The sequence below is a fragment of the Pristis pectinata genome, chromosome 11, assembly GCF_009764475.1.
Source record: "Pristis pectinata isolate sPriPec2 chromosome 11, sPriPec2.1.pri, whole genome shotgun sequence".
In the NCBI taxonomy this organism is placed as follows: domain Eukaryota; kingdom Metazoa; phylum Chordata; class Chondrichthyes; order Rhinopristiformes; family Pristidae; genus Pristis; species Pristis pectinata.
This window is the reverse complement of record NC_067415.1, coordinates 87,539,046-87,557,392: the sequence shown is the minus strand read 5'-3', so window position 1 is coordinate 87,557,392 and position 18,347 is coordinate 87,539,046. Positions and strand designations below refer to the sequence as shown.

Sequence of the window (18,347 nt, the reverse complement as noted above, 5' to 3'; positions counted from 1 at the left end):
GCTGCCAAGTAAAATTGTGGGTTAGAGAGTGGAGGGTAATCGGTGGAAATCAATGCAATATGGGGAAGTGAAGTAGAATAGGTTTTATGCCTGTCTGTATAAGAAAATCTTTGTTAGCAGTGTTTATTGGTGTGTCCCTGGCAATATCATTTGTCTATCTATTTACAACACATTTCCCAATTACAATTTATTTTCTACAGCACTCCTCATCTGCAAAGAAGCTGGCACTGGATCCACATGTATTTATAGCCTTTCCACTCTAGCTAAAGTTTCCCCATGTTTCTAGTTCTGTTTTAACCTTTTGCCCTCTGGGTGAACTTCCTTCTGCTAAGCTGGTACAAAGTAGTTTTGGCCCATCATTCATCCGATGTCCAGATGCAGTGATCAGCATTGCAGGAGTTGTGACCATTTCACCATGCCTGACCCAGTTGTTTCAGTGCATTGCATTACTTGACTGTTCCCTCTTGTCACTAACCTTTCATGCTCCCTACTACTGACTGAAGCTTTCTAGCTGGTTAACATTCAACAAGATGATCGGATTTCAAACTGTATAACATTAAGAATGCTCGGTTGCAGTGAAATAAAACTGATCTGGTAGTTACTATTGTCTCCTTTATTCACTGGCGTTGACCACACGCCATCTGGTGCAAACTTGCTGCTTCTAAAGTTGTTGATGATGATTGTCACTTCCTAATTTGTAGATAAGCATCAGAGTGCTCAGTATTACATTTGGTCTTTGGTCTAAGTGGGTTGAAAACTAGCTATTAACACTGGTTCAAATCTCGTGCCAGTGCCTCAGGAACAGATCCTAAGAGGCTGAGAGGTTTACATGGCCCTACTTCACACTCTGTTCCTTTATAGCAACTTCCAGCTGCGCTACTGTCAAGTTTCTGTTCCCATGTGATGTTGGAACATTGAGCTTACAGGGAATGGGCAGACCTGGTCAATAGCATCCTGAGACCTTGGTTGCTGGCACTGAAGGTTCGTGGGTGAGCTCTTAGTATGACAGCTAATATTTTTCTAAACCTTGTGGCCCATGAGCTAGCTCCTATTTTAGACAAAAGAAGATTTCAAGCAGCATCTCCGTGACGAGGATTGCCCAAAAGTTGTTTACATTTTGCCACCTTTGGAGGGAAGAAAGATGCAGTAACAAATGAGAATAGAGCCGTGTCTTGGTGTTCATATAGTCTTCTACTTCAAGTGGGATTTTGTGCACTGGTCACCATTATATGTGTTCAACATGGAACTGAACTGCTTTTCATTTATTGCAAGCTTTAGTAGACTTCGAAGATGTCTATTTCTTTGTCTTTCATATTTTCTGAAGAATTTTGCCAACTGCTGAAAAGTAAGGAAATGTTCTTTGCAGTCATTTTAGACATTAAGTGTCCTTGGTCAGAGTGCAGAGTTATCTCTTGCATCTTGCCGCAACCTAAGAACACTGCACACTAGAGTTTTCTGCTTATTGCTGATGTATCTGAGATGTTGGTTGTTGCCATCACTTCTGTCAACTAGCAAGTTCGCTCTTACCATGTTTCATGCAAGACCGTGGTACCTGAGAAATAATTCATTCAGTCTCAGGTAGGCTGTTTTCTTAGTGTAATACTCCAGCCTTTCCTCCTCTTATAACTTTGTTTCCTGAGGGCATTTTCTTGTGGAACATGACTCATTTTCAATTGTCAGTGATATTGTTGAAAGAGTCATTGTTTTAGCTAGAGTATGCTGCTGAATACCAACACTGCTCCCTTAAATTAAGTAGGTAGTCAAAACTGTTTTGTAAGATCGAGATTACACTTTCCAGTGTTTGCCTGTGGGTGGGTGTGAGTTTGGCACAGCTCTGTGGTGCAGGTTGTCTGAGGAATGTGGTGACCATTGGAAGGATTACCATTGAGTTACCATTTGCTGATAGCACCTGCTCACCTACCTGAGATTTTCTCCAGCATATTCCAAGTACTGCTGTTCCACCTGTCTTTAGATACAGGTATTTCTGGGCTAGAATAGGACCTCCCATGTCTTTATCAAGGTGCTCTGCCTAGTTCACTGAACAGGTCCTTAGCTGCAAGCTTTGTTTCATTTGTATGTTACAAATGATCTATGAACCTTTCACATATCTAATGGGCTTTACCCAGTTACAGATAATTACATAAAAACATCGTCTTTGGGCAGTTTAATAATCTTTCATTTTTCCCTCCTTCATTACATAGAGGAGAGGAAGTAACACTCATTGTTCCCAAATGCACCCAATAGGACCCCAATTGGTCATTGAATTACTAAATTTGAAGCAGCAACACAGGTTTGTGTTGAAGAGGATGAAAAAGGAAGTGGGTTAGTTGGGCTTTGGATATTTGATGTGGCTCATGCACAGACATGGACGTCGATTCTTGTTGCCTTCGATATTGCAGCATAACCACTTGTGCAGCATGGTATTGGATTTTGTCATCTCTTGCCCATCATTTAGCTCCTGATGAATTGTCTGATGCTTGATTATTGGATCTGGATTGCTGCCTTACATGGTATATGCATCCAATCCACAAACATTGCTGCTTCTAGATGCTTGCTATTGTACTTATGTAAGCATTTATCATTAAATTGCATTGTTAATATTCCCGATCAATTTTGCCATGTCAAATATTGTATCACCTGAAGCTTTGACCACTTGTGTGAGAGTTTGTAAAATCTCTCAATTGTGTTGCCGATTTGTAAACTGAAGGTAAGTAAGCAGTGGGCCATCTCCATCTGCCCACCTATTACTTTATCAAGGTGCTCTGCTCAGTTCACTGAAGAGGTCTGGCCTTAATTCACTATAATTAAAGCATTTCATTGATTTCCACCTTTCCCTCAGGAAAGCCAGAAGACTAAGCAATAATCTGATTAAAAATTGAAAACTTCACCACTTTAAACATTCTTTAATAAAATTATTAGTGTGTTTGCCTTAAGGATATGTTTTTCTGTTTATTTCTCCTGAAGTATTCAGTTGAATCAGAAACTGGAAGCTCATCACAGTAGTTTGCACAATGCAGACTTTGTTGTAACTTGTTCTATGTGAACAATTTCTGATTACAGATTTAACCTCCATAAATAGTAATTTTACACCTCATAAAAATTGCTTATAAATAAAATGCATGTTTTATTTTTTAAAATGCACCCTGAAATCCTGGCAATAACAGTTTTATCCACTCTAGTGAAAATCTGGCTTTTAATCCCTTTGTCTCAATTAGGTGATACTTGATTTTTAAGTCTGCAGGACCATGAACAAGTTTGGGAAGTTATGTCTAAGGACTCAATAACCAGAAAGTATTTATGTTTTACCTTCATATACAATCCAGTCAGCACACTTCAGAAGAATTTGACATTAAAATACTGCTAACCAAGAGTGGTCTTGGAGGAAGAAAGAAGTCAAGGATGTAATGAGAAGGCGAGGTTGGGTGTTTCCAACGTGAATGGGTGTTGCACGGGTCCTGACAAGTGATGAATCCGAAAGAAGATTTATATAAATATTGGAGAGGGCAAGGAGGGGACGTGTAAATAGTGGAAGTGGAATCGGGTGGGGATCCCTGGTCTGGGTTCACAGGTGAGGCCAATGCTGGTGATGTGTCGGGACCCAGTAATGGAACTGTGGGCACTGGGGGTGGTGCTACATTGCCAGACAGCTAACCTGAAATAAATAGATCCTTCTGAGATGAGACATTTAGATGTTGGCAATGGTAGATAAAGGCAGGTTAGAAACTTCCCTGGAGAGAAAAGGAGCTATAGAGCTCTCTGGGGTGGTATGGTGTGGGGGGGGGGGGGGTTTAGGTGGTGGATGGAGGACAGTACTTACATGTTGGGGGTGGGGGCTATTGTCAGAAGCTTTTGGCTGGACAAGTAATCAAGGGTTGGAAGAGACTGGTTGAACTGGGAGCACACAAGAAAAGTGAGGACCCAAGTAATGCACTAGGCTAACTGAAGGAATAGTTTCTGCTGTGGAGGTGAAGCTGTGAGTTGTTGCAGTGAGGTGTCAAGAGAAGGGAGAAACATGCTTGAAAAAGATCCTGCTCAGTAAGTTAGATACACAAGAAATTCTGCAGATGCTGGAATCTGGAGTAATACACAAAAAGTGCTGGAGGAACTCAACGGGTCAGGCAGCATCCAAGGAGGGAAATAAACAGTTGATGTTTCGAGCCAAGACCCTTCATTACTGGAAAGGAAGAGGGCAGAAGCCAGGCCAAGTAATCAAGGGTTGGAAGAGACTGGTAGGGGGAGGAGTACATGCAGGCAGGGGTAGGTGAGATCAGATGATAGGTGAGTCCAGATGAGAGGAGGCAGGTAGTGGGTGGGGGAGGGGGAAGGATGTAATAAGCTGAGAGGTGATAGGTAGAAGAGGCCGAGGGCTGAAGAAGGTGTACTGCTGTTCAGTAAGTTGGCAGAGACCAAAATAGTTGCTATTTATTTTCTAAGTCTAACCGCTAACACGCTGGGAGATTACATCAGTGAATGGATGGGTGCCTGAGACTCCCCGCACCTGACCAGAACCTCTAAAATAAAACAAAATGCTGGAAATACTCAGCAGGTCAGGCTGCATCTATGGCAAAAGGAACAGGGTTAATGTTTCAGGTCAAAGACCCTTCATCAGAACTGGAAGGAGACAAAAGAAGCTTGTTGAGCTGCAGGCAGGGTGGGGAGGGGTGACCATGGGGATAAGCTTTAAACAAAGATCAGCAGGTCAGTGAGTGAACTCCTACATTGACTGTTCACTGTTAGGAGCATAAGGTCCTCAGACACAAGGGGAATTGGAGATCGGGTAGGAACAAGGCATGGAGCACAGGATCAGCCTTAGTGAATGCTGAAGCAGGCTCAGGACCATGTGACCTGCTGTCCCTCGTTACAGCCAGGCACAGTTCATTGAAAGAAATCAAAGTAGATTAGCTTTCAAAACTCAGCTCATTTAAAGGGGGCCAGGAGATGCAACAGTCTGAGTAGTGCGTGTTCTACCTCTCTGACACTCCATGTTTCTAGTTTTTGAAGGCATTAATATTATCAAATTGATATTATTCCCAGAACTTGTGCATAGGATATAAAAGGATAGCTGCAGAGAACACACGACAGTAAGCAAGGGGCAGAGAAATGGAAAATTAGTTGATGCATTTAATTTTGAAGTGTTTTAAAATATATTCATTCAAAAATTTTTAATTTGAATGTTAGAGCCAATCAGTTTAGAACTATTCATAAATTTTTAAAAAATGCCAGATATTTCACATCTGAGTGAATAAAAGAGTTTTCTTTAAAAAAAAATGTTTCTGAGAGGTTGAATCTGCTAGTGATTGGCTACTTTAGAAATCTGCTTCAGACACCCATGCTTGACTATAATAATTTCCAACTAAGCAAAGCTAATTTCAGAACCAAGTACAAATGCTCTAATGCTGTTATTGGTATATTAATGTATTTATTTGTTATGCAATTTTTCATATCGCCTTCAACAAATTGCCCAACTAATCTTTCCCATATGTACAGATCTCTCCTGTGTTTGAAACATTGTGCCAGGATGGAGTGTAATTGTTTCCCTGTTGCTTTGTGCAGTTTAAGGAATGCCAATGGGTTGACAGCAGCTCAGCTTGCCCTGGCTCAGGGGTTCCGTGAGTGCTCCCAGTTCCTGTGCAGTGTGCAGAACCATCAGCTGAATGGTTTCTACACCAATGGCATCGCCAGCGGTCTTTACCGGGATAACTTGATCACCGATGGACTAAATGGCTACACAGGAACTAATCGCAAGAGAAGCCATGAAGAATCTGAGCACAGTGGAATCAAGAAACCTAGAACTGAAGGTATGCACCTCCATCCATTTACTCATATTACTTTTCACAAAAGTCATTTCAGACCACTTTTGCATCTGTGTTGTTACCTCAGGAACGTTGCAGTAATCACCTGAATAGGGAGAGGAGCAGATATCATGCAGCCTTTGCTGACGTACCCCCATCACCTTTGGCTCGGTGGGTGGCTCTCTCACCTAGAAAGAAGGTTCAGTTCAAACACGCAAACTCACTCCTGAACAGTGTGGAGGGAGTGTTGCACTCCTGGCAATGCTGCGTTTCAGAGGTGATGTTAAACTGAGTCTACCCTCTCAGGTAAATGTCAGTGATCTACAGGTGTTGTTTCAAAGACTGATCCCAGGTGCCCTGGGGACAAATGTTCATCACCCACTCAACACCACAAAAACAGAACATTTGTGCAATATTGCTTTGCTTTTGGGGTCTGGATGTGAACAGGCTGATTGCTGCATTTTCTATGTTCTGACCATGTTACCCTACTTAAGTGACGTTTCAGCTACCGTGACAATCTAAGGCTCATTAGAAATGCAAGTCTGTTTATTATTTCATTTAAAATCATAGGATCTTCCATCATGGGAGGAAGGTGTTCTATCTGCCCAGCTACTCTGGTAACTTAAGTGTTTCAAAATAATCCCTTACCCTCTTTCTCTCTTTTCTCAATCCTGCAAACTTTTAAAGTTAAAGTTTTCTTCCAGTTCCCTTATGAATATTCCCATTCAGTTTACATCCACCACATTCCAGATCAATGGGACATTGCACAGTAAAGACCCAACCTGAATTAAGGAACACTTCAAGAATGCCTCAAATTATTCACAGTTGAAGTTCTAAGTTTGTCATTTGATGGAGCTGGGCCTTTCGTTCCTGGACTAAGTTGAGGCCTACCTTGGGCTGATTTTCCACCTCCTCATTTTCCTGCTTTTTCTCATACCATTTATGTCCCTTTTATGCTGCGATGGATTGAAAACTGATCTCCACTGAGGACCATGCAGTCTACATTTCCTCTGCATGTAGTCTCTTCCAGCTAAGGTTTGAATCATGGCCTTGAACCTTGGACTGATTCAAATTTTGATTTTGTTTTTAACTTCCAACATCCAACACACTATTTGACACTGGGATAATCTGATGTTTCCCAGAAATTGAAATAGCACCAGGTTCAGGGTTCTGAAACCAAACGTACTAAAAGTAGGCAGTCTTGGAATTTAGATTTCATCATTCAGAAGTTATCACAGCACCAGTGAAATGGTTGAGACTTAGTTTAATTAAAATTTACTGAGAAAAGGCGTAATTCAGTGTTAGTTTTTGATTGTTTAATAATGCCAGGCACACATTGAGAATTAATCGCAGTCTACTTAGTATGAGCATCCAGATAGGGTTCCCTCACTGCGAGTGACTGTGAGGAGAGGGGTGTATGGGGGTGACTGGGGAGAGGGGTGTATGGGGGTGACTGTGAGGGGAGGGGTGTATGGGGGTGACTGTGAGGGGAGGGGTGTATGGGAGTGACTGGGGAGAGGGGTGTATGGGGGTGACTGAGGGGGCAGGTGTATGGGGGTAACTGTTAGAGGAGGGGTGTACCACAGTGGGAGTGTGCCTTTGGGACAGGTACACTGCACTTGTAAAGACAGTAAGGAGAGGCAATGCTGCAGTCAGGGTGACAGACTGAACTGGTAGCACAGACCTTTGTTGGTGGTGTGGTTACTGTTCCCACCTTCTGCAGAACAAGTTACAGCACTTGCAGTCCATCCATTTTGCAGGCTGGTCTCGTCTACGGAGCATGTGTGCTTATGGCAGATTCCTCCTTCTCACAGCTCTAGGCATTGATGGCTTCGGGACAACGGCAGACAGTATCGCCGATGACAACCTTGACAGCATTTGCACAGAGTTCAAGCCTGGTGCCATTTCAGCTGGGGCTGGAGGATTCCCAGCTGAGATCAGAGTGGATCCCACAGCACAGGAGGGTGTGTCTCTTAGGGACCGAGATTTTGAAGTCTTCACAGTCTCTCCTATGCAGACCCCATGCCGCTGTCTAAATAAATATGCATATGACTTTTGACACCTTGCAATTACAAAGGCTGTGTTTCCCTCAGTGTGATACATGACCTAGGCTGCCGCCTTCCAGTGATCTATTACCACCACCGCTCGATCAGCGTAAATGAGTGTTCTCAAACAAAAGTTTTTTGAAAACTGGAGCAGCTGGTGATTGGAAGGCTGCCCAGGCTGCCTGTGGAATGCCTGAGTGCTCAGTAAATACAAGTTGTTCCTGCATGGGTTACATGTACAAAGTATTTCAGTGGAAACCTGTCCTGTCTTGGTGTTAGTCCTTTGTGATGTGCTGTTTCCTTTAGTTGGAGGTGCTGGAAGGTCCCCCTAAAGCACCTCAAGGGTAAGGAAGTGCTGGTGAAAATTTGCCCCTCGAACATTAACTCTAAGGATGGCTGATTGGGCTGTATCTCATTCCTTTAGTGGGATCTTGCTGTGCAATCTTGTGTGCTCTGTTTCCTGCATTACACTAGTGACCACGTTTCATAAATGACTTCACTGGTGGTGAGTTGCTCTGGGCTATTCTGTGGTTACAAAAGGTGCTGAGAGATAATCAAGTCTTTTTCTTCTGATAGCCTTGGTGCTGTGGGATGATGACGTGTCAAACACAGTTTGTTTCCAGAAAGTTTTTTTAATAAATAGCTTTGATACTTCAGTGTTGTATTTTTGTCTTTGTTGCTCATTTTATTCTCGTCCCTTCACTGAGATAGCGACTCCCTAGCTGGGTAATCGCTCTGCAAAAGCTGACCTTGCCTAGCCAGTGGCAGCAACTTGTTCAAATCTCGGTGCTTTCAGAGCCGAGTCCTAGTTTGTTCTCTTTGTCTGTGACAGACTGTTGCTGGCTTTCCTCTTGAGTAATGGTCGTACCTTACCCACTACTCTGGACCGGGTCGGCTCCATACAAGGAAATTATACCTAATCCATTGGGCTCTGCTTACCAAACTCCCACAAGAGACTGTGAAGCTCTGAATATTTTACTACTCCTGCTACAGAAACCTGGTGGAGATGACGTCTTATGTCTGTGTGGGAATGTAGTTTGTGCTAACTTTGATGCAGAAATAGTGTGAGAACCATCTATTTACAAAGCAACATTGGTGATATTTGTGCAGTTTGAAGGTACAGGTTTGCATTGACACTGGTTTAATGAGCTCCTGGCTCCTCTGCTCTTTCAGGATCGATTCCAATGTCGTGAAGTGGAATTTGCACAATTTGAACAAACAGTTTTTGACAAACAAAAAAAACAGATGCTGAAAGTCTGAAATTAGGGCAGAAAAGGCTGGAATCACTCAGTGGGTCAGGCAGTTGTGACTGGATCAGCTGTAATAGATCGGCCTTCGGAATTTCTCCCAGCCAGCACCACCACCCCTCCTGTCATCTGTCCCTCTCACATTCCCTTCATTCTCTCCTGTCTCCTCTCTGCAACTTAAAACATGTTCCACCTCCAACTTTTCCTGGTTCTTATGAAAGACCTGAAATGTTAACTCTTGTTAAAATGTTAAATGTTTCCACTTCACAGATGCTGCCTGACCTGCTGAGCCTTTCCAGCTTTTCCTGTCTCTCTTTTTGAGTACAGATCTTTGAATCAGCTTGCTGTGGTGTCTGACTGGTTAGCTTTTATCACTGAATGTCTCACCACTGCTGGGCCACAGCCACTCTCCCTGGGTCCCCACCTGCCAAATCAGCCTCTGAGACTGAGCCGGTGGAACAGCGATGGCCATGAGGTGTTTCAGATACTCAGTAATGAATTCACAAAAAAATGGAGCATAACTTATTTACGAAGAGAACACTGAGAACATTTTGAGGTTTGGCTGAGCATGATGTTTGCATTTCCCAACCACTGCCGTGGAATTGTTCTTTCCCAGACAAGTAGCCTCCACAAAACCTAAAAGAGGGGAGAGCAGCTTTGTAGGATGTAAACACTGATCACACTGCCTCGTTGCTCATCAATGACCATTGTGTAAAACTGTAAATCACACAGTTCACAGAATTGTATTTATTTGAAAAGTGTAATTGGATTTTTGCTTTGCTCTAATTGCAAGAAATGTAAACATTCAATCCCACACCACTAAGAAAATAATCAATTTGGGAACTTCACACTGATTTAATCATCCAGGCTGCAGGAAAGGAGAGACAATGAACGTAATTCAGAAGCACAGACAGTTTTCACTGCAATCTTATTTATTGGCTCCAAACTGGAAGGAAGTCTGTGCACACTGATAGAAGGGTTGTGAAGGATGGAACCAGACAGTGAATTTTCTGGGTGCACCAAGGTACCATAAACAATGGAGAATTTGTTTCCCAGCCATATTTAAAAAGTGATAGAGGTGTGAGAAGAGAGATGTTGAGAAAAGGCTCAGAGCTCGTGACCAGGTAAATCTTCTTCCAAAGTTAGAAATGCGCAATACATTGCACTGTGATTGATCCTGAATGAATCGTAGCACTTAAAGCGGCAAAGATAATTATAGAAAGAGTGTGAAGAAGTGTGGGGAAAAGCAAAAGGGTAAAAGGCCTGAGACAGCCCTAAAATAATGCCAAACCTCTGCACCAGCTGTGCTAAAGCACGTTAAGTAGGCAGGAGAATGGATGCCAGGTGAAGTATAATGAGGGAAGTGTGAGGTTTTCCACTTTGGTTGAAAGAATAATAGAGTAGAATATTATTTAAATAGCATGTCTATTAAATTATTATTGGTGAGAGAGAGTGCAGTAACCCACATGAAGTACAGAGATAACATGATACCAAAGCAAATAGGCAAGCGGAGCGTTGCCTTTTATTGCAAAACGATGTAGAATAAAGTAAGGAAGTGTAGAGTGAGGCCACGCCTGGAGTACTGCAGACGGTGTTGGTTTCCTTATTTAACAGAAGATACATTTACCTCGGAGACGGTACACTAATGACCATGGACAGATTCCTGGGATCAGCGACTGTCTTATGAGGAAATGGGTGTCTGGGTTTTAGAAGGTTGGTCTTATTAAAATGTGAGATTCTGAGCGAGCTTGGCAGGGTAGTTGTGCTGACAGTGCTTCACCTGCTGTGGGGGTGCTGTGTGACTGGGGTTTGGAGTCTCACAATAAGATGAGGTGAGGAATTTCTTCTTCTCAGGCTTGCAAATCTTTGGAACTCTGCAGCAGACTGATGGCAGAGCAATTCTTGGAGTCGACGGTGAACCGACCCTGGGCTGCCCACGTCCCGAGAGTGGATAAAGTTAAGAATATTAAAGTGATAATCCACAGCCACTGATCTTAAAAACAGACGATGAAGTTCAACCAGTTTTGTTACTCCATTCAAAGTCTCAGATGTGATGGATGACATCCGCCCCCCTCCATCTCCTCACTATCCCTTCAGCTGCTTGGGCCCTGAGCTCTGGACTTCTTTCCCAAGATCTCTCCCTGCTTTGTTCTTGGAGTTGGATTTTCTTTGTTGCTCCGTGAAGTAGCTGGAGATGTTTTACTGATACGAGTACTGATTAAAAATGCATGTGACTGAGAAATAGAAATTACTTCTAAAATGCCAGAGCAGAGATGATCTATTCCTTGTTAGGAATCCCCTCTTGGCAAAGAAACCTTGCTGACTGAATCATGATCAGAAAGTTTAGAGCTGCTACTGGATCCGTCTTCACTCCCTCAGTCTGAGATCAGTAGCCCAGTGACGACACAGAAGTTGTATGTCCTCTGTTGTCTATGGCCAGCCCTGGGTCTGCTTTGTTAGATTCAAGCTCGTTTTCACCCTGAAGGGTTTCATTGTGAGGAAGATGTAGAATCATAGAAATATGCAGCATAGACCATTCAGCCCACCACACCCATGACTGGGCTAGCAGATATTATTCCAGTGCGACTGTGAGAAAATCACTGAGAACATTGTCAGTCTCTGAGTGAAAGGTCTCTGAAACTGTCTGCAGGCAGCTGCCCAGAGTGGGCACCAATCTCTCACCACACCTGGCTATCATCAAGGTGGCCACTCTTACACACTTTGTAATCAGGACAGCCTTGTGAGGTGTTGCCCAGGCATCAGGTCCCCACCATCTTCAAGAGATGGTGCCTCAAGAAGGCGGCATCCATCTAAGGACCTTCACCATCCAGGACATGCCCTCTTCACATTACTACCATTGGGGAGGAGGTACAGGAGCCTGAAGACCCACACTCAACGATTCAGGAACAGCTTCTTCCCCTCTGCCATCAGATTTCTGAACGGTCCATGAACCCATGAACACTACTTCATTGTCCCATTTTTTGCACTATATATTTATTTGTAATTTATAGTTTATGCCTTTGCACTGTAGTGCTGCTGCAAAACAACAAAGTTCACATCATATAGACAGTGATAATAAACCTGCTTCTGATTCAGACTTTGTTTGACCAGGAGACTGGGTTTTCTCTGGTTGGATCACGACTACACCCAGGAATATTTTCACATCAGCCTGGATATCAATGGTTTGAAAATGAACAAGAGAAAGTTTCTTAATGTAAAAATAGAACTTGGGGCTGATGTCACCTAATTACTTGCTGTGGATAATGACAAGTGGAAGTACACATGTTGAGGACCGGCTCATACCAGGCCAGGCTGTGAAGACACAATCTGGTTTCAGGCAGTGTCTTGGATCATCATGGATAGTTTCACTCAACGTTCTTGTCTGAAGTAACAAAAGTTCACGGTGACGGTGTTTCAATCCAGCAGTTTACCAGGCTTTAGTGGGATGTGGAATTATGTTCAATTTCCCACTTTAAATTTTGTATTGGTATTGGTTTATTATTGTCACTTGTACCGAGGTACAGTGAAAAGCTTGTCTTACAAACCGATTGTACAGGTCAATTCATTACACAGTGCAGTTACATTGAGTTAGTACAGAGTGCATTGATGTAGTACAGGTAAAAACAGTAACAGTACAGAGTAAAGTGTCACAGCTACAGAGGAAGTGCAGTGCAATAAGTTGCAAGGTCACAACAAGGTAGATCGTGAGGTCATAGTCCATCTCATTGTATAAGGGAACCGTTCAATAGTCTTATCACAGTGGGGTAGAAGCTGTCCTTAAGTCTGGTGGTACGTGCCCTCAGGCTCCTGTATCTTCTACCCGATGGAAGAGGAGAGAAGAGAGAATGACCCGGGTGGGCGGGGTCTTTGATTATACAAATTAATACATATACACAGGAATTGTAATTCACTTCTACAGAAAGTTGGACGAATAAGGATTAACATTCCGTTCCTTCCACAGGATGAATTTCCCATTCCTTGAAGGTTCTTTATCCCTCTATTTTCTCTCATTGGCCCTTGCTCCTCATCTGCTACAAGCTGAGGTTCAGTGGACATCTCAGCCACTGCTCCTTGTGGTCAAAGCACGAAGGAGTGAGTTAGAACATCATGCTTCCCAAAGGAGACCTGGTCCACATTAGCTGAGGCCCAGTGCTGAATTGCTGGTCTGATTTAGGACCAGTGGTCACACGTGGTGGTGTCGTTCTCTACATTTAAAGCTTCCTCTCTGCAGAGGATAGAACGTGGTCAGGCAGAGAAAATTTGGGAAATACTTTTCTGCAAATTCATAGATTTTCTTCACATTCCCGTGTGTAATTTGGTGAAAAGTAGTTTGTTGCTGCAAAGACATTGAGATGGTTAATTACCTCTGGTAAAATAGTCAAAGGAAATGATGAAGCAGAAGGTGTCAGTGGGGAGCAGACATGGAGTGAAGGTACCACCAGGCCAGCACGGAGATGAAGGATTCGTGGGATTAGGTGTTACATGTAGTTTGTCTGCACATTAATACCATGCAGATTAATATCAAGTTTCTTTCAGAGAATCAACATAACCTTATGATCTGTGGTCCCAAGAACAAAATATTTATTTAGTTTGAACTATGTGGAACTAAATCACCTCTTCCACTGCCTTGTATTTATGTTGCAACAATAAAAAAATCTCAATACTGAACAAAATGTTCCAGTCTGTGACATCAGCTGATTGGATTATTTTTAATGTAACCTTATTCAGCTGTGTGCTTTGCTATCAGTCCACGCCAGGCCCTGAGCCATTGCTGGGGGTGACTGCTGACATGGCAGCTTCTGGCACTCAAACTGTGAGGGTTCTGACCCCAAGCGTTTGGGATGTTGGCGTTCTCCAGGATTGGAGTTACAGCTGCGTCCAGTCATCACCTCCCTGTGAGGCTGGGTTAGGAATCAGTGTTTCTCTGCCCTATGTCGGAGAGGAGTGGGCACAAAGGAGCCAGTTCTTGGAGCTAAAACTATGTCATCGCATTCTCAGGTGAGGTAATCGAAAGGGAAGGAAGATTGTCATCAAATCCTCACCCAACCTCTGCTTCCCAAAGCCTGTCAGATCATCACCCTCAAACTTGCTGCATTAACTTGGCTCCAGTTCCTCGGTCTTTAGTGTAAGCTCTCCCCACTTCCTACCTCCCCACTTCCTGGGACCAGCTACAGACTCTGCCCTGGCCCTGTAACTCTCCACACTGCTGTTGGGACCATGTCTTCAGCCACCAGGATACATTCTGCTGTTCTGTTCTTCTTCTTCTCCTTCAGAGCAAACACTTCCTTCCTGCCCCTTCCACATATCTCTACATCAACCTGTGTCAGCACCGTGGTTTTTACTTTCAGTTTAGGTTGTATAACCGTTAGGTGTGTTGCTGATGCTTTGCTGAGTAACGGAGAAGTTCCGTGGGAGGAGGAGGTGTAGGTGTCCATTGAATTTGGTTGCTAGGGATGGATGGAGAATTGCCAGTGTTGGGGCAGTGTGTCCCTGCAAACGACTCCTGCCTGAAGCCCAACACCCCACAAACACCCCCACAAACACCCCCACACAACACATGACCAACACCCCACACTACATGACCAACACCCCACAAACACCCCCACACAACACCCCACACACCACATGACCAGCAACCCACACAACACCCCACACACCAGACGACCAACACCCCACACAACACCCCCACACAACACCCCACAAATACCCCCACATAGCACCCCACACAAAACCCCAATCAACACCCCCACACAACACCCGACTAACACCCCACACAATCCCCACACAACACACAACCAACACCACACCCAACACCCTGACCACACCCCACACAACTCCCGACCAACACCCCATACAACCCCCACACAGCACACTACCCAATCCCCACACAACACCCAACCAACAACACACCCAACACCCTGACCACACCCCACCCAGCACCCCAAACATCATCCCATGCAAGACCCACTCAACACCCACACAACACCTCACCTAACCCCCTACCCCCCCACCTCACCCCCGCCAACAACTGTCCCACCTTGTGTGTGTGTGTGTGCGTGCGTGTGCACCTGTGTGTGTGTGTTTAACTAAACTGTGGCGTGAAGTTAACAAGTCAGATTGCCCAGGTTCTGATCATGGTGCAGGGAGCTGGTGGGGGGAGATGAGGTCAAGTGCTGCTTGTGAGACCTGGTTGTTGGCAGCAGTGGATCTGCCTGCAGACCCTGTCCCTGAGCCCAACCCCCTGAAGGTCGATCTCAACCCCAACCTCAAGCTACTGAAACCTTGCCCCAAGCCAAGGGTGACGGCAGTGTTAGAAATGGTCCCTAACAGTAATGTCTGAAATGTTCCCACCTCCCAGGTCTGTGTCTCAGCACCAATGCAGATGGCTGCAGTGTCCTGGACGGTCTCAGCACCAATGCAGATGGCTGCAGTGTCCTGGACGACTCATTCACCAACCAGGCCTCTACCAATGGGTTCCTCCACACTTTCAGCTTCCCCCCAGACCCAGCGAATGGAGTGAATGGCATCTCGCATGGAATGGCCACAGAATTGACCAGCGGGTACTGTAACCATCCTGCCTCGCCCCCCTGCAGTGGAAGCGGATTCCACAGTAATGGAGTGGGGGGCTCGGAGAGCTGCCAGCCGCTGTCGGAAATGTGTGGCACCCTCCACCAGAACGGCAGTCCCAGCAGCTGTGTGAGTGTCAAACCACCCTGGCCCTCTGGCCCCACTGACGGGCTCCTCAGTGAACATGACCCACTCCAGTTCGGGCACTACCACGGCTTTGGAGACACAGCAGAGAGTATCCCTGACCTCAACAGTTACATGGAGCATTCCAGCTCAGTGAAGGTGGAGCAGAGCTACAACAATGCAGTCTGCAGTGCAGTCCACCTCTTCCACGGGTCATAGGGAGCTAGTTACAGGTGGTGGTTGGTTCTTGCTGCTGTCTCTGTCACTGGCCACACTGATCCTTTCTCTTATAGGAATAAATAAAAAGCTTGGAGTCACATTTCAACTTAAAATGGTATTGTCTTGTTAACCTGGAACTCAGGTTGGGATCCACATCTCATGACGACCAGTGTTGGTTGTAGTGACCAGCCCTCTGCTGGTCGACAATTGTTCCTTGACCGAGTTGTCAATGTTTGGTATCCAATTGGCTCAATGAAACTGGGAGGCAATCTTTAAAAACATTACGTGTCACTTTTGTCCAAATGATTAAACATCAGAGATGGAACCCGAAACTTGGGGAGGTGATGGTCCTGAGACAGTACATTCTTCCCACATGAATGAAACTTTCTACTTTTAATCAGTGGTTAAATTCTCACTCTTGGTGATTTTTGCTAATCTGGTTATAGTGATGATTAACTGTTGAAAAACCTATCATATGGATGTATCAATCAGTAATTACTGTTCTGGGTTAACTCACATGGTCTGATCCCACCAGGGACAATCATGAAGATTGACTTGTGACTGAACCATACCAGTAAATATTCATCCATGGGATACATAACAACAGGTGGGAGCGATGGTCTGATCTGGGTTTCGGTCTTGACATTACCATTTTATGTGCTGATTGATACAACCTAACAACCATAGAACATTGATGTGTGTGTTAAGGACTGCTGACTACATGATTAATGTGATGGACATTGTATTCAGTTAAAGCAACAAACGTGTGACAGAATTTACATCGTTGGTCTTCAAAATTCTCAGTTGGGCTCTGCGTTTAACCAGCTCTCTGCAGATCTTGGTTTGATGAGTATTAGTTATCTCAGCAAGTTGATGTTCTGTTTTTTTTTAAATTTTGAAAATGTGTGTTTCTATCCATTTATGAACTTCAGATTTAACTGTTAAATTTACATCTAAAAATGTTGTCTGCTACCAACAATTTCAGCCTATAACCACATGTTTTAAACCTCTATCCTTATAACACTGTTCACTGCATGTTTCACACTTCCCTGCTGCATTGGAAACTTTCACTTGCTTTTGTAAAACAATTGGTTTACAAGGGATTGAATAAAGATTTTTCACAATATTCTTTAAAAAAGATTTGTCAAGTCGTGTTTTGTTCCAGTCATCTGCACATGGTTTATCCATCATTCCAGGTCCACATTCTCATCAACACTATCCCTGAGGATTTAGATCTCAGATGGGTTTTTCAGAAAATTGGATGGTTTCATCACAAACAGGATATATTGACTAGAACCCATGGCTTCACACAGGAAACATTTTACTTAAAAGCAGATGGGCGTTTCCTGCTGTTTCATTGTCAGTGTTTCTGGTGATAGCATCTGTGGTAACTGTATTCAGAAGATAGTCGTGGCCCAGTTCCGTAAGTGGAATGATAGTTTATTGTCATGTGGTACAGGTACACTGAGGTACAGGTACAAATAAAGGTTGCAGCGGCATCACAGGCACGTAGGTAGACAACACACAACATAAATTATACATAAGTGATACAAGACAATGAAGAGAGAGACACAAAAAGACTGTGCAAAAACAAGAACGACAAGACACGGAGGGCAGGACTGGTAGCTCAATGTTCTGGGGTTCCGATGTTTTAGGCATGAAATGGGAAGGGATGGTATTACTCATCAGGGAAAATGACACGGCAGTGCTCAGAGAGGACATACTGGAGGGCTTGTCTACTGAGGCAATATGGGTGGAACTGAGGAATAAGAAAAGGACGACCATGTTAATGGGACTATATTATAGACCTCCCAATCGCAGGATTTAGAGGAACAAATTTGTAGAGAGATAGCAGACAGTTGCAAGAAATATAAACTTATGATAGTAGGTGATTTTAACTTTCCACATATTGACTGGGACTCCCACATTGTAAAGGGATTGGATGGGATAGAGTTTGTCAAATGTGTTCAGGAACATTTCCTTAATCAATATGTAGAAGTCCCAACTAGAGAGAGTGCAATACTGGATCTCCTCTTAGGGAACAATGCGGGACAGGTGACAGAATTGTGTGTAGGGGAACACTTTGGATCTAGTGATCATAATTCCATTAGTTTCAAGATAATTATGGAGAAGGATAGGACTGGTCTTCAGGCTGAGGTTCTAAATTGGAGTAGGGCCAGTTTTGATGGCATCAGAAGGGATCTGGCAGGTGTGGATTGGGATAGGTTGTTTTCCGGCAAAGAGATGCTTGGTAAGTGGGAGGCTTTCAAAAGTGAAATATTGAGAGTACAGAATCTGTATGTTCCTGTTGGAATAAAAGGCAAGGCTAACAGGTTTCGGGAACCTTGATTATC

The 18,347-nt window shown here is 44.0% G+C and overlaps 1 protein-coding gene across 2 annotated transcripts in view; it reads left to right on the top strand.

The window, feature by feature from the left end:
- Positions 1-17,131, top strand: part of ankrd10a (ankyrin repeat domain 10a) — a 49,553-nt gene extending 32,422 nt beyond the window's left edge. Inside the window, exons 4-6 of one of the 2 annotated variants that reach the window (XM_052025566.1) lie at positions 5,554-5,798; positions 7,607-7,756; positions 15,443-17,131. In XM_052025566.1, the coding sequence (XP_051881526.1) occupies positions 5,554-5,798; positions 7,607-7,756; positions 15,443-15,993 (946 nt within the window). In that variant the 3' untranslated portion in view covers positions 15,994-17,131. The remainder of the gene's footprint in view (positions 1-5,553; positions 5,799-7,606; positions 7,757-15,442) is intronic. The other variant, XM_052025567.1, reaches the window with a different exon arrangement.
- Positions 17,132-18,347: the final 1,216 nt, after the last annotated feature.